Source organism: Genypterus blacodes, unplaced genomic scaffold, assembly GCF_046128005.1.
Source record: "Genypterus blacodes isolate CSIRO-AG114 ecotype Tasmania unplaced genomic scaffold, CSIRO-AGI_Gbla_v1 ptg000185l_1, whole genome shotgun sequence".
Taxonomy (NCBI): Eukaryota; Metazoa; Chordata; class Actinopteri; order Ophidiiformes; family Ophidiidae; genus Genypterus; species Genypterus blacodes.
Genome location: NW_027466986.1, coordinates 2,517,920 through 2,534,218, shown reverse-complemented (window position 1 = coordinate 2,534,218; position 16,299 = coordinate 2,517,920). Strand labels below are relative to the sequence as shown.

The following is a 16,299-nucleotide window of genomic DNA, read 5'->3' as shown; positions in this document are numbered from 1 at the left end:
TGCTCTCACTTCTCCTGTGGCTGCAAAGTGATAATGCAAGATGATCGGATGGACGTCGGTACATCCAGATAATGAGGAGATGATGATAAGAAGTGTAAAATGAGCCTTTGTGATGCATTTTCAGGCCTTTAATATCCCGCCGAAGGGCTTTTGTACCGTGTTTGATTGTACAGCTGTTACCTTTATTGTTTCAGCCTCCTGTGTTTGCTTAAAGCTGCACCAGTGTCCTGATATCATCTCACTAACAGCGGCGCTCACATTTACATGGAGATGAGTTATTGATGTGTTTGTACAGCAGCAGGTCGGTTCCTTTGTTTTGACCCTGGACACTGTAAATGTTGCACGTGGGCAAAACCGATTATTGAAATGATTTAAAGGGGGCAATTCTGAGGTCGGGAGTCACGGGGAGAAGTAGAAGTAGTAGAACAGGTTCTGTGTTCAGACATTAAAGTAACATGACTTCACTTATCCACTCAAAGCGACATGTGCACCGAAACGCACAAGAAACAAAGCAAACCCTAATCGACCAAACTAGCCCCGATTCTGACACAGTTACATAAGTGCTCCCTGTAGCTTTTTGTTGGACATCATACCGTGAGGAGGTCAGGTTGACTCGCAATTACTGTAACAGTGTGTGCTTTTGATTTAAGATAGTTGCTTATTTGGTAAACCTCCTGCACAGAAAGCTAGGTTGCGTAGAATCGCTATGTTGCATATTAACTTGTGATTTCTCTGCGTTGTGTTGTGTTGTTTGGTTCAGAAATGTCACTGTGACGCAGTGGAGTGATGTGAGCCGATCTTGTGAGTCTACAATTAGCTGATGCCTCTCTATGAATCATGTGGGAGTGTTTTTTGATGGATGTTTTGTCAGTTGTCTCATCATCAGAGGACAGAGCTCTCTGTCTCTCGCTCTCTTCTCACTCTGTGTCTCTCCCACACACACACACATTCGCAACACACACGCACGTTTGCACCTTTCAGCCTCACTTTCCGCCACAGCTCTCCAAACACTGCTTTTCCAAACAAACCCTAAACACGCCGTCCAAAAGGCAGAGGGAGGGGGAGGGGGCAGAGGGCGAGCGAGGCGGGGGCCACCGCTCGGCTGCGTCCTATTAGGAGGGCGAGCGTTGAAAAGGGGCGTGGCCGGGAGCCAGTAACATCTGGGCCTGTCCCCTTCTGCCCCCCCACACGGCATTCTGCAGAGAAAGAGAGAGGGAGACGGAGGTTAGGGAGGGAGTGGACGCGCCAGGGAGAAGTTCTCGCTGGCCAGCTGGTTATTATCAGGCTCAGTCCAGGCTGCACGGTGAACGTATCCCCCCCTGACATCACAGAACAACATCCTGCATCTTAACCGGTGCCACTGATGGGATTTTACCTCTCTGCAGATTTTCTGACAACCTTTTGGAATCGCACGGCCAAGGTGCCTGTTAAGTCATTCCAACCCCACGCGCACGACTTTGGCTCAGTGTGGATTTTACACACACACACCTCTGGCAGGAGAGGCTCCACTGTTCCAACGGGTACAGGCGTCGTTTCTTGCCGTCACCGGTTACCGCAGTGAGATGAGGATATAAAGGGAATGCTCACGATAGAAACGAAGCCCCCGGACAGGGTAAGAGAGAGAGAGAGAGAGAGAGAGAGAGAGAGAATCAGTTCATCAGAGCAAGAGCCAAAGCCGGCTATCTTCTGATTGGAATGTATGTGAGGACATGCATGTGACCGGTAGATAGGCTGACGCTATCTCTGTGTATGTATCTATGTATGTGTGTGTGATGTGTGTGTGTGTTTATGAGAGACAGAGAGAGAGGGGAGTTGGGCTGCTATCTCTCCCCCTGATACAGACTGGATTCCAAGTCAACAAGACGTAGGTGATCGTGTCATGTCTATCTAATTAGGAGGTGCTGGTGTGGAAAACGATGTTGCCGTAGAAACTGTCAGCGCGGGGGGTGGGGGGGATGGGATTGGACGGGATGGGAGTCTGCTCCCACCAAGCCCGGGGGCTGATTTCCTGGTGAGAGAGTTGTCCTCTGTATGTGGGGAATGCCCAATAATGACAAGGCTGCCGAGGAGAATAGGGTGAGGTGGTGCTAGAAATATGCGTTCACACACTCAGAGGCTGCTGCCACCCACCACCTTCCCTCTCTGTGGGCTGGCGTACGTGGACCAATATCACTGTGTGTGTGTGTGTGAGAGAGACAGGGGGGGAGAGAGGGGGGGAGAGAGGGGGGGAGAGAGAGAGAGAGAGAGAGAGAGAGGATGGCATACTTTTTTCCATGAAGGGGCGGAGTGCAGATAATGGGGTCAATGAAAAGGAAAGTCACCTTGAGGGGAGACGGGGGTCTGCTCTGTCTTTGCTCCGCTCTGTCTCGCTCATTTCCTGCCTGCTGCCACCCGTCCTTCTCAGGTTCCTGGTTGCCCTCTGCCACGTGCTTCACACCTTATTCAAGCGTATACTCCGGATGGACAACAAGTGAGCTGGCGTGTGTCCTTTCAGCAGGATGTCGGTGTGCGGCTGCGTTGATGCCCAAACAGATTGTCCCCCTCTAATCCTTAATGGCTGTTTGTTGTATTTGTTTTCGTCCACAGAATTAGAGGGACAAGCCTATTTTCTCCCCTCTAAACATCCAGGGCAGATTAGAAAGGAGGGTTAATGTGCGGCGGAGGGGGTGGTTTACATTAAATCACCCACCCAGCTCGCGCCGGTCACCCACCGCTCCGGTTGCCATAGCAACTGAGGAGAAGGCAGGGATTTTTGAAGGTCTGGCTGCGGCTCGGGGTATCCTGGATGAGATTACATCGCTCGCCACGCCCATTATTGACATTCTATACGATGGCCTGCTTCATTACCCGGACGTAAACACACGCCGGGCAGTGATATGGACCTGTGCCCGGCTGTGGCTCACACACAACCTTGTTCCATGTTCTCTGTGCCACACAGCCAGATAAGAGGATGACTAGCAGTGATTCATGATGTTTATTTAAAGAGCCATAGGACTTTTCCGCAGCTCTTTCTTTTGTATATTTTCAGTGTTGATTTACACCGATACTAATATTTGTATTGTGTAATTGCTCTAAATTACCAAGGTATAAATGTAGTAAATCTAACTGTATTCATCTTACAACTCTATCAAACAGAGAAAAGCACCTATACTCACATTTAAGAGGGTAAAACTGATTTTATATTACATTTTTATGCCATAAAATCCTTACAGGCTGTAATTTATCATCCAGATCAAGTTGACCCTTTTTGTGTTCAGCAGCTCATCACTCCCCTTCACTAACGAAACCCTGACTGGTTGCACAGTCATGACCTAAGGGCTTGTCGATCCATTAGTAGAGTCACTATTGGCCACATGTCCATAAACACTGACGCTGACTCTCCACAGCACTTAACAAATGATGGTGCGAACGTGAAAATTGTTTGACCTGATTATGAAATGCAATCCATTTCAGATAGTAGCGAGTTAAATTAATAAATGCTCTTTTCCCAGCACCTGCACACTGAGATGCTTTGTCTGATCAGATGCGAGTCAATGCAGCAAGGGAACATGTTCACGCAGAGTATACAAACATGGTGGTTTCAAATCAGAATTGCAAATTGACAACTTGGCAGTGCACAAAGTGAAAGCTCAGCATCTTTGTTACACGCCTAAGTTATACAGTCACGATGAGGTCTAATCCTGAAGTTGTTGTTTTTTTGGGGGAAACCTCGGCCAGCCTCCTGTCACATGTGCGCCGGCTTTCTTCTTCTACTTCTTCTTCTCCTTTGCCCTGAGCGTAACCTCCACTTGAAGGTTTGACCTGAGGAAGAATGCTAACATGTGAAGTGTGGGGGGGTTGGAGAACAAGTTTGACAACCTGGCCTGTGGAAAGAGCTGCAGCCTTTTAACCTGCACTTTAATCTCTGTCCTCCCTACATTTCAGCCTGACACTCCCATATCTGAAATTTATATTTTGTGGTCTGGCCCCATTAATCATTCATGTTGGAATTAAAGGGGAATACCGTTGATATAACATTCAGCCGTTCATACATCATACAGACTATGAGTTACTCTGCTGTCGCGTCTTTGATGGGGTCTGAATTTTCTCCCCCAAATCATTTGGGAATCCACAGAACGACATCCAGGTGGACACATTAAAACAGTCCTGGCACTTTTCTAAGCTTAGTCGGCTATTTAAAGAAGCACCCGCAGCTTTTAAGGCTTTGACTTGGGAAATGAAGAGGAAAAAGGCGACGTCACAAATGGGATTGAGCACTGATTGAATCTTTCTAAATCAACGTTACAAGCCAACGTGTTTGTCAGCACTGTGGTGATAAACGGTGCCAGCAACTCTGGGTCCTATCTCTTTTCTTATTATTGCTCTGACGGAATATTCATTTATCCTGTCAAAATATAAAGAAAGTAAAATATGTAGATCCTAAAATACACCGGCATGATATAATTCAGCTGCATTAGACAGGTTTACTGCAGCTCCGCCTCCTAGGATTCACTGCTCTAGTTGTTTCAATTTAATATGTACATTTCATTAAATTACAGCTTAATATTTAGCTTTTGTGCCATTAGGTTTCATTAGCTGGTGGAAGAACTCCTTGCTTCCTTCCTTTGTCTCTGTGCTGTTGTCTCGTCCCCTCTGCCCGCCGCGTCTCTGTCCGTTAATCCTGTAATCTGAGAGGGATCTGCAGCACGACTCCCACAGCTCTCAGCCATATGACATTAATGCTCCGTGGGCGATGCCTTTGTCATATCTGGCCGGGCCGGGCCTGTTACCTAAATGCACACCAGCGCAAATGTATCCGAGTGTAGCTACTGTAGACTCCCGCTTCCACTCTATGGACACGGCTGATGAACAGGGATCTGAACGGCTTTAATCTCCTTTTAACCCAACAGTCAGCATTTCTATCATGGCCTAGTTATGCCATGAATTGTGTCATATTAGTGATGTGTCGTTCGTGAAAGAACCGGCTCAAAGAGCCAGCACTTTGAGGTGAACGATGGGAGCCAGCTCCCGTCCAAGAGCCGTTTTTCTTTTTTCTGCAACTTAATACAAGACAGAATAATAGGATGGTCTTCTGGCTCTTCAGTTGTGGAGGACAAGGGATTTAGAAGCTCCACCCAGGCTCTCAATCCAGTGTGCGTTCTTCCAAGCAGGAAAACACTCTCTGAAAAAAACATTCCAAAACTGACTTACAGAGAAAGTGCTTCACTACAAGAAAGAGATGAAGAAGCTACTGCAGTTTCCCTGACAAATGATTGACGGACATCAAAAACCACCACTTCCTGTCTGTTACAAAGTTATAAAATGGTGTTCTGTCAAAGAGCCGGAATTCCCATCACTAGCGTCACTGTCATAGTCAGTGTTTACTTATTGAGTGTTGAATTTGCTGTTGTTCCATCGGACTCAAAGACGTGACCGCTTGGTTTGTTTTTGTTCCTGACAAAGTTCTTAGCGACAATGACGCAGATGAGGTGGCAATCTCTAAATTATTGAACATTTCGTGGAATGTAGAAGAAGTGTTGTTGCTATCAAGGTAGACGGTGTTGAATTTCACTCGTCAGGTGATTGACTTTCACTTGGCTCACTTGGTATTCCAATGAACAGGCGACTGTGGGACTCCTGAGCCAAAATAAATGACCAAAGTCCAGTCTAGTCCTCTCATATTTGGGGGCGAGTGACGCACCATTTTCTCAGTTTTTACTCTCAGTCAACCCCCTTCCCATAACAGAGGGCAGAGGTCAAAGCTCAGGGTCAGTTAGAAATGTTATGGACTTGGTGTCTTGCTCAAGGACGTTTCAATAGGGCAGGTAACTGAACTGCTGACAAAGAGCAAGCGAGCTTTAATTTATGGAGCACTTTTCAACGCAATTACACACAAAGGACAGACAAGGCACCGGGTCACCAGCTGCCTAACAAGCTGCTTCCTTCATCTCACACTCTCAGGCCACTGTTGTGTTTGGCGGCCGCACCACTTCGCTCAATTAGAGAAATGCGGGCGAGCGCTTTAGCCGTCGGATCTCTACTCGGCATAGATATCTCAGATTAGACGCGGCAACTCTGTCTCAGTTGCCAGAAGCTACTGAGAGGTGCCAGCTGGTGCAGAAGAAGGTATTTCACACATCTGTTTTTAATCCACTACTGTCCACGGTGAACCCTGTCCAAGGCTGAATTCCTGCTACAAGACGAGCATGAGCCGGGCTGTCGACATGGGCTTCAAGTTGACCTGTTCGCATTTACAAATCACTCACACAGCTGCTTTCTAGGGACGCTAACCATTCACAAACATATTTTACGACAGACTATTAGGTAATTACAACTTGACTGTTATGCAGTTTAGTTTTTGGTGTGTGTATGTGTGTTTGTGTGGTTTAGATTTGAGTGTCGTTTTGTTTTGAAAGACTCTTTTGAGCGCACAGTTCTGTGCATCTCCTTCCTCATACCGTAGATGATTCTTCTTGATTTGCTTCTTATCAGCTGTTCCTAAAATCTTTGAATGCCAACAGACCCACATTCCACTCTGAAGATGGAAATCAGTCATTAAAGCCGCAGTCACATTACGTGGCATGGTTTGGCGGCATGGTTTGGGTGTACATTTGTACCCGCAATCTCCTCCGAGAGATCTAGCCCGCGTTATTTCCAGTACACAGTGTCCATCAGATCTTGAAGTACCAGAGAGCAGAGGATGAGGTTTGAGTGAAATGGACAGAACAACATGAAGGAAAAAGGCCTTGGCCCCAACCGCCAGGAGACAGCTGGATGAGAAGTGTCGGGTCGTCTTTGGATCCTTGCTGTCTGTTCCTCGTTACCCCCCGCACATGTTCAGGAACGTGAGCGTGGAGATGCTCCTCTCCTCCCCGCTTCTGCTTTTTGTCCCACGGACCTGACAGGCCGGCAGGTTTGGACTGGGGGAGCCTCGCAGCAGGCACCACGCACAGGCTTACACGCACACTTTACAAACACTGGGGTTCTTTTTACACTTTGGACCGGCGCCAGGTCACCAGCCAAACCACATGGTCAAGAAAACAAGGAGGCTATCCAAGGATAGAAGTCTCCGACAAAGAGGGAAGTGTTTGTTTGAACACGGGTGGGCGGATTTCCACATTGGATGCGTATGAATGAAGGAGTATAAAGGAATCTGCCTCGTACTGTAAGCAGCAGTTTGTTAGGAGCTCGACGTTTTTCCAGCACAGGCCAAGAGACGGACACGGATTATCTTGACCGTTGGTATAAACAGCTTTCTCTCTCTTCTGTTGGCGCGCAGCTGTTTTGTGACATTACTACGTTACTCCGACTATAAGGGAGACAGCTGGAAATTTGAAATTTGATTATACAATCCTGTAACTCAGTGGGAATGGTTGCCTCTAAATCATTATAGTGTCTGTTGGAGTGATTGAGGTGGAAGGTGTTGTTGTGCGGGAGTTGTTTGAGGTCACGAGGCTCACCTGGCTATGACTGGAATGTTCGCCTGTTCCGACAGGCCCTCCGATACGCCGGGAAACCTTGACCGTCTGACAGACAACCTCCAGGGCTGCAGCGGGAGCCACCAGAGGTTAATACTTTGTCAAACTCCAAAGACAAAGGTACCTCCATTACATGACAAAGTCTGCATGTTCAGACATTAACAGTCCCCCTCGCTTTCTCTCGGTTGGTCTCGTACCCACACCCTCCCTCCCAGCCGACAGCCCGCGCACACTTTTCAGCGTTTGGACGGGGACCAGCGCTCCCCCCTGCTCTGGCCCGAAACGTTTACACAAAGTTTACAGCTCGCTTTAGCTAATGGAAAAAGATGGGGGCAGGTTTCTGGACTAATATGGTCAGGGAGGCTCTTGAAAGGCTTCGTCCCTTCATGTTAGAATAGACGGAGAGCGTGAAGCCAGACAGCTGCTGCCGAGGTCTTTGGTAGTCTGTTTGGGAAAGTCAAGGATGTGTCAAAATAAATACACTTTTTCACGGTGTTAGTAAGAGCGAGCTGCTGTGTGCTTCAGCCCACATGTGGCCGTTGCGCCTCAAGCACACTGCATACATCCTCCACTATAAGCTTCTAGGTTTATTAAGAATACATTTATCATCCTAGTAATTGTATGAATTCACTGCCGGTGGCCTCATAGTCTCCTGCTCCTCTTAATTAAGTGTCCATTGCAACTTGATCGATAACTGTCCAGTATCAACATACAGCAGGTCTGATTTTTAAACTGTAACGTTCAGTGTGTGCGTTCAGTGTGTACGTTCAGGCACTCGGCACTCTGCGTGTTTGTTTGTGGTTAAGCTGTTGACATGCACAGATTCAATAAGATCTCCCGCTGTCCGAGTAAACATGACATGTTGCGTAATCAGCAGCACGAGGCAAGAGGCAGCGTGTTCCAGTTAGGACTTCCACATGCCTCGATCAAACTAATTGGGAAGTCTTTAAGTGTTTTACTTTGACCGTCCACTGTAATATGAGCCGGTAATATTAAGTACAGGTGCAGCTCAATAAATTAGAATACGGTATCTTCCCCCTGATTGTGTCGCCTACTGAACCAGACTGAGAGACAATGACAAGGCTCAGGAAACCTCAGCAGGTGATTTGAGTTAACGAGCTGATTAGAGTGAGACACTGTGAGGCTACAATATTGAACTTTTTCACAATATTCAAAGTTTCTGAGATACTGAACTTGGGGTTTTCATGAGCTGTAAGCCATAATCATCAAAATTAAAACAAATGAAGGTTTGAAATATTTCACTTTGTGTGTAATGAATCTATAATATATGAGAGTTTCACTACTTTGAATTGAATTACTGATATAAATGAACTTTTTCCATGATATTTAATGAGATGCACCTGTATAAAAGTATCTGGTGGCGGTAAATAGTCCCAGATTCACTCCAGAGAGTTAGAAAACATGAAAATGCAACAGCAGGGGAAACTAAAATGGGACAGAGATGGCACCAGACTTTGGTCAACCATAAATATGACCATTTATAATTAGACTTTACCCGGACAAAGTTGCTGTTCTTTTACCTCATAAACGTCCTCACAAAGCACAGTGACCCCGCAATCTTTGATTACAGGGACTAGCGTGTGTCACCGCGTTATATGTAGAAATGATTGTTTGTGCTGGATTCGTGCCGTCAGGAGCGACATCTCTGGCTTTAAAGGAAGCCACAGTGAAAGGTCAGGTGAACGTGGTTGTGTTAAGCAGGGGTGCTGGTCACCCAAAGACAGCCCGGGAATTCCTGCCGGGCAAGCGAAAGCCTCTGTGGTCGCCAATCCCGAGCCGAACCATCTGGAAGGGAAGGTCACAGAGACGTTTTCCCAGACATGCTGACAGCGCCATTCCTACACGTATAGACTTGACCGCCACGTCTTTATTTACCAGGAAAGCAACAGTTATTTAGCGTGTTATTCCTTTATTCCCTTCTGGAGGCTTCGCTCAGAGGGTCAAAGGTCACACGCTGCAGCTGTCTCCTCTCTTACTGTACGGGTGTGTTTGTGTGTAATACTTGCGTGAATTAGTCGATGACCCCCCCCGAACAGCGATGTTTACATTTTAAGCAGAGTATCAACGTCTGTCTTGTTTCAAACATCGCCGTAGTTCTGCTCATTATGGGCATTTCATAAAAGCAACAAATCAAACTGTCTGTACGTTTACACACACACACTCACACACTCACACTTTCACTGACATTGTTTTTCTGGACTGTGTGGGAATGAGTAATTGGATTCCTCAGTATTTCCAAATAAACACAATACGTTGCTTAATGGTAGTGTGAGGAGCGTCGTGACGGCGTCTTAATCAGACGATTCCATTCTGGATTACATTCATTTGTAGTTGCGTAATCGAAAAAAAGTTTATTTTCTTCATCTGAGCTTCATCTACGTCTTAACATGCACGTAATCATATTGATTTTGTTAATGTTGGAAAAGCTTCAACCAGTCAACCATCTGCTTCCAAGTCCAAATGCCCTCTGAGCACATGGAAATGGCTTTACATTAACAATAGCAAATCCTCTCTTAAGCATTTTTGCGTGTTCACTCAGTGGGATGGACCCCTCTCCGTGATGTGCTCAACCCTCCTCAGTCATGCTGGTTATTTATGACAGCTGAGGGCCGCCCGTATGTTTGGGGTTATCTGTGACTGAGGCAGGGCAGCCGGGGCGTCGGTCCAACAGGGCGAGAGCATTTCACGCATAACTGGTAAAACTGCAGCGTCCTGACAGTGCCAGACAAATGTGTGGAAGCCACGAGGAAGACGAGCGCTTGATTCTTCATCTTCTTCCCTGGGTTTAGAGGCAGGAGGCCTGTTTTTGCACTTTGCTCGTGGCGAGTGAGTGTGTGGCAAGTCTGACGCCCTCACAACCCGTCTCCCCCCCCCCCCCCACCGTGCACGGCCTTTGTAATCACGCCCGTCTAATCGTTACTCACGCGGTCCTCAGAGGGAAGCTGATGCCGAATGGGGAGAAGGGACAAATGAAAAGGTCTGAATACGCTAATCCGCCCAAATTATGGTCTCTATTTCAAATGCCAAACTCTCTCGGGGCCTCATTGTGTAAACCAAACGATATAATTAAATCTCGCCGTGCTCGCCGTGACTGATGTGGCGCTTTGTACTGTCCTCTCCAAACAGTATAACCACACATCATTAACCATTACAATGAACGCTGAGGACTAATGTGGAAAATATAACTGACTTTAAATGAATAGCAATTCCTTTTTAGGATTGTACGGTTGAGCCGTCTTCTTCCTGCAGTGGATTTCAGGTGTATCCTCGTGATGGATTTCGGAAAAATGCTTTGTTAGTGGTTGAAGACTTCACATGTGACTTGGTCGTTGCTTGGTGTTGACGTCTCACAGCGTCCCTTCCTCTGTCTCCACAGTGCTCTCTGACGGAGGCCGTGCTCTGAGGCGGAGGAGGCAGTAAAGGGGCTCACGCCGAGCCTCCCTCCCTTCCTCCCGCCCCCTCCCTACCCCGACTGGCCGGACACGGCGGAAAGACCATGGCGCCCCGTAAGCGCGGAGGCGGCGGCGGCGGAGGCCTCTCCTTCCTCATGTGCTGCTTCAATGGCAGCGATCACCCGGAGATCACCTACAGGCTGCGGGACGACTTCGCCCTGCAGTCCATGGAGCCGTCGCTGCCCATGCCCGGGAACGACGAGCTGGATGTCATGTTCGCCGAGCTGGTGGTAAGAGCTATTCAACATTCCAGTATTTTTCCAAATCTCGCTCAGAAGAAAAGTCGTCCCTTGAATCCTTTGACACCTTTCTAGCTATTGAAATGTTTATTTTCAGGTGAACCTTTAAAGTCTGCATGCGTATCGATTTCTCCTCCGTGTGAAGATTAAAGAACAAGTTTGTCATCAGAGCTGCGATTTGTAACCGAATCCGTTTTCCCTCCTGCGCCTGCTGTGCATTGAGAAACCCTCAAACCAACCCGCCGCACAAACGAGACAAAGCATAGAAGAAGAAGAGCTAGAAACCGTTGTGCGCTTCACATTTGGGCGTTAGTGACGCGTACAGTGTGTTCAGAACAGTCTCATCTTTTGTCCCAATGACATTTGGGACATTTTTCCCCGAAGATGTTATGGAAATATTTGCTATTCTTATCTCATTGTTTCACCACAGCATCCCAAACATTTACCTCTGACTCGCATTTAACGGGGTTGCGGCTGCTATTCTTCCTCTCTGTGTCGTCGCTTCTAATTTGCCGCGCTCTCCCTCCCGCCTCCCGCCTCCCGCCTCGCTCTCCCCCGCCGCCATCGCCACAGTAACCGAAGCGGGACATTTTTTCTTTAGCACATCAATAGACCTCATTCACAAAGTCGCTGCCTCCTCCGTCTCCGCTAATTGCTTGTTTTCGTTCCTCCACCCTTTATGAAGACATAATTGAGTAAGTTGAGTGTGACGACAAGGAGGCTTACGCTCGCTCTGTTTACGGAGAGCGGCCATGTGCTTCTCCTTCCGCTCAGGACGAAGTCTCGTATCAGCGATGCAGCTTTTTTTTTTACAGCATAAAACAGTCAAATACCCAGGAGTCAATAGTCTTTTCCATTCATTGAGCAGAAGCGATCAATAAGCCACTCAGGACATTTGATCGTTGCCTCATATTGACTCACAAGGCTCCAATGCATTAGAGAAGCAAACTCCCCCTCTCTGAAACATTATTTTGCCATTAAAACTTTCGAAAACCAACTAAATGTAATCAGATTGGATGTATTAAAGTGGCAGTTAATTAAAAACACTCGTGTGCGTAAACTTGTTTTCCCCTATCCTGTATATAGAGTCAAAAGCCTTCTGGTGGCTTTCACAATCCGCCTCACATTGGGGCTCATTTAGGGCATACGTGTCTTCTGATTGGACCCGATGGGACTGAACCATAAACGCTGCAGAGGGCTCAGTCGTGGGGTCTCGTAAAAAAAACCTCGCCGCTAAAGTTTCATTACAAAACTCGAAACCGTTAATTAGCCGCCGGTCGAGTCATCGGATGGTGTAACTTTTTGCGTCATGTCTTCGGTTTGGAAACGATCCCTGTCGGCCCACAAACACACACACACACACACACACACGTCTGTAATGGAGATCCGTCACCTTTTAGGATTTCAGTTTCACGTTGCTCTCTTTCAAACTTAACCGTCGTGTTTTGGAACAGATTTCCTCCAAACGGTTCACAGCGGCACCCTCGGCGTTCCCCTGGAAAGTATCTGTTCTACATTGGGACACGCATGTTGTCTCCAGATGTTTGTTACCACATGTTGAGCAGACAGGCCACGCCTCATCTCCCCCCCCCCCCCCCCCCCCCCCCATGACTCACCCGTCTCAAGCCTGCAACACGTCAGATTCGATTCTGCCTCAGACCTTTAATTTATGATAAGCTGCGTCGGTTGCACGTCGCTCTTGCATAAGAGTATCCGTAACTACAAACAGAGTTGCGTTTCTTGGGTGGGGAGAAAACCCAAATGATTTACGACTTGTTTTGATATATAACGTTGATATGCTCCTGACCCCCGTGTTGAGAATGATGTCCTGAATTCCTTCCACCTCTTCTTCTTCTCCGCCCCGCAGGACGAGCTGGACCTCTCAGAGAAGCACAGGGAGGCCATGTTCGCGCTGCCCGCCGAGAAGAAATGGCAGATCTACTGCAGCAAGAAGAAGGTGAGTACGTCCTCCAATCTCTCGCCGACACTTTTGACACATTGCAAAAACTCTGAATCAGCCCCTCCATCTCCTTCCTCATCCCTCCCTGTCCCCCCACCCTGCTCGACTCCAAGCTGTGTGTGTCCTGAGATGCAGAGGGCACAAAACATCCCTGTATCCCGTCTGCAGGCACGGACATGAGCGTGTCGTCTGCATATCTACGGAATGCAGATGTGCAGTACGTCAGCGATAAGATGTGCAAAATGAATTGTAATCGTTGCTTCTTGTAAGGCCGTAATCAGCCCTCCTAGGCATTTTTGCGGCTGTAATCGCCCGTAGCGCCCCCTCAGCAGCGCCACGTCTCATTATTTCTCCTTCCGCACGATTACAGAGCTGTCAGGTGAATGTAAACAGTGCCTCTCTCCCTCTTCGGCATTAATTCATCACCACACATGCAGACAAACACTCCACTTCAGGAGGTCGGCGCAGGTCGAGCTGCACAGCTTTCCACAGTATGGACATCGCATGTGTGTGTGTGCGTGCGTGCAGTACGGTCTGTGTTTTCCCAGAAGTGTTTCCCAAGGCCGTACGTATGAGTGTGTAGGATATCCTGTCCTGACTAATAAGCCAAACCGGCCACGCACACATATTAATCTCTTCCTCCATCCGTTTCTGTTCCCAATTGGAGGAGATTGGTGGGAGAATAGTTTCAGATCTGATAAAAAAAAAAGAGTAATTTTGTGGAATATCTGGATTTTCTTACACACAATTCATCCAGTTTAATGTGGAAATAATGAATTTGATGGCTGTGTTACACGGTGGCCTGGTTTGTTTGCTTTCAGGCTGTAACAATACACCTACTGTACGCGCCTGTGCTCTCCTTGCTTTTTCTGGCTGCCTCTTCTAGCCGGCGGCAACAAATCTGAGTGGCACAGAAGAACACGGAGGGAAGGTTCTCTGCGAGGAATTGGAACCGGCGCAGCGTTCGCTCTCGTTCCTGCCGGGTCCCACTTAGCGGCCTCATCAGGTGTTGTGATAATACACTGCCAGAATGAGTCTCCGGGCCCGGTTTTGGTTGATTGTGTGTTCCACTGTAAGAGATCACGCATTAGCACTAGTGCAGCATCGACCTGCAGGAGGAGTTAAAACGGCAAAGACAGCAATATCGCTGATTCAGCAGCAGCAGGCAGAGGTGCTTGGCATCATTCCCATCGGGTTTCTGAAGCCATATGAGCTCAGAGAGGAAGTGTGCGTGTCTGTGTGTGTGTGGGGGAGGGGAGGGGAGGCAAAGGAAGAGCACGGTTGTCCAAGGCAAACAGGAAAGCTTCACTTCCACAGGTGCAGCTTTATGTGAGGCAAAGGGGCTGATAAGGGAGGGGGGGGGGGGGTCATCATCAGGGCCCCCGGTGATGCGGGCGCTCTGTTCTTCTCTCTTTTCGTCTGTCGCTGGCTCGTTCTGGCACGCCGTATTCCCTTGAGAGGCGGTGGTCCGGGCAGGAAGGAGATAAAAAAAAAAAGTCCCGTTGCTTGAAAGCCGCTGGAGGCCCCCGGAGCTGTTTGCTTTGGCCCGAGCACCTGAGCTGATGAAATCACGGAGGGAATCCGTCTTCATCCTGCCGCTCGTCTGGCCGACGTCACGCGCCAAGACGCCCGATTTACTGCTTATTAGCCCAGATTCTGCTGTCGGGTTCCACATTTCAAAGGACAAACATATCAGAGATCAGCGGAGATAAGATGTGTAAATGTGTTTGTCCTTTACGACTTCATTAAAGAGGGTCAGTTAATCTATCGCTATGGAAACATGCATTAGAGCTGAATGCCTAAATGGGTTTTTTAGCTGTTAATTGCGTTTTGGAACATAGACAAATCTGTAATATAAGTCCATATATACGTCTGTTAGATTTGTGATGTTGTCATGCAAACGCTGGCTGTGGATCACTCATAAAACAATAAGAAGAAAAATAACAATCATTTAAATGTAGCTACTTTTCTCTTCTAAACCCAGAGTTTATTTTATTTTAATTCGGTGATGCAAATGTACCAAACAAATAAAACTGAACTGAGAAAATTAAATAAATCTCCTCTTCTTCCTCCTCCTCCTCCTCCTCCTCTTTATGTTCAGCAAAGGGTATTAAAGATACAAAAAAAAAGCCTCGAGATCTTTTTGTCCTCCTGTTGAAATGACAAACACACAAATCTGCCCCCGACCCCTGAATGTGGTGAACTGTAATATTTTTTCACTGCCTATAAATTTAATCCGGCCCCTTATTAAAGTACATAAATCACCCAGTTGTTCCATCTCTGCTAAAGCTGCGAGCCGCACCGTGTCATCACTCCTCACACAGTCTCATCTAAGGAGACATTATGTTATTTGTGGGACTATCCTCTCCCTCATGTCACCTTCCTCCATCCTTTTAAGCAGAAGTGAAATTATGTGTTGCGTGTCGTGTTTTGATCCAAACCCAGACTCACCCAAACAAGCCCACATCCATAAATCCCTGCAATCTGTCCGCCGCAGCAGGACAAAGTGGACAAGTGCACAGAGGAGGATGTATGTGCGTTCTGTCCCCCCGCCTGCCCCGCCCCCCCCCTTCCCCCGAGAGGAGCCAGCTGTAATTTAATGCCTCTTTTCAAGCACAACGTCCCATTACAGCTAAATAATACATTTAGATTGCGATTCCTGTAGCCTTTTATCCCTAATGCGTCTCATGGCTTTGATCTGTACTTCCCTCAAACGATGTAAAAAGTAAAAGCCCAAATAATAAATTCCTAAGTAAACTGTAGGAAGCTCCGGGTTTGAAGTACGGACTCCTTAATTCAGATGCAAAAGGAAGCGGGGCCCGCCACGACTCCACTAATGGACTGAAGTCGTTCCAGTAAAGCCGCCCGCTTCAGTTGACACGGGGTCGGGGGTTTGGGGGGGGGGGGGGGATTGTGGATCGGGCCTTCATGTCCCAGCACAGATCCCCCCGCCCGGCAGGTCGGCCCAAAGAGCCGCCGGCTTCTGTCCGAGCCGGGCCAAGTCTCTGCAGGCTGCGTTATTAACCGCTGCTCAATTAGTTTCTGATGGTCACAGTTCGCTTGAGCTCAATAGAGCTGAAATGAATGGAAGCCGAGAAGGAGGAGGGGGAGAAAGAGAGGGGGCCCAGTTCAAGGCCTTTTCCTCCTCGGTTAGTAAACGAAGTCACGTA

The 16,299-nt window shown here is 47.8% G+C and overlaps 1 protein-coding gene across 5 annotated transcripts in view; it reads left to right on the top strand.

Moving 5' to 3' along the window:
* daam1b (dishevelled associated activator of morphogenesis 1b) overlaps nucleotides 1-16,299 on the top strand; it is a 38,587-nt gene that overhangs the window by 11,775 nt on the left and 10,513 nt on the right. For 3 of the 5 annotated variants that reach the window (XM_076167988.1, XM_076167984.1, XM_076167985.1), the window contains 2 exons: nucleotides 10,855-11,160; nucleotides 13,037-13,126. In XM_076167988.1, the coding sequence (XP_076024103.1) occupies nucleotides 10,975-11,160; nucleotides 13,037-13,126 (276 nt within the window). In that variant the 5' untranslated portion in view covers nucleotides 10,855-10,974. Of the gene's footprint in view, nucleotides 1-1,208; nucleotides 1,613-10,854; nucleotides 11,161-13,036; nucleotides 13,127-16,299 lie in introns of those variants that run through there. The other 2 variants (XM_076167987.1, XM_076167986.1) reach the window with 2 other exon arrangements.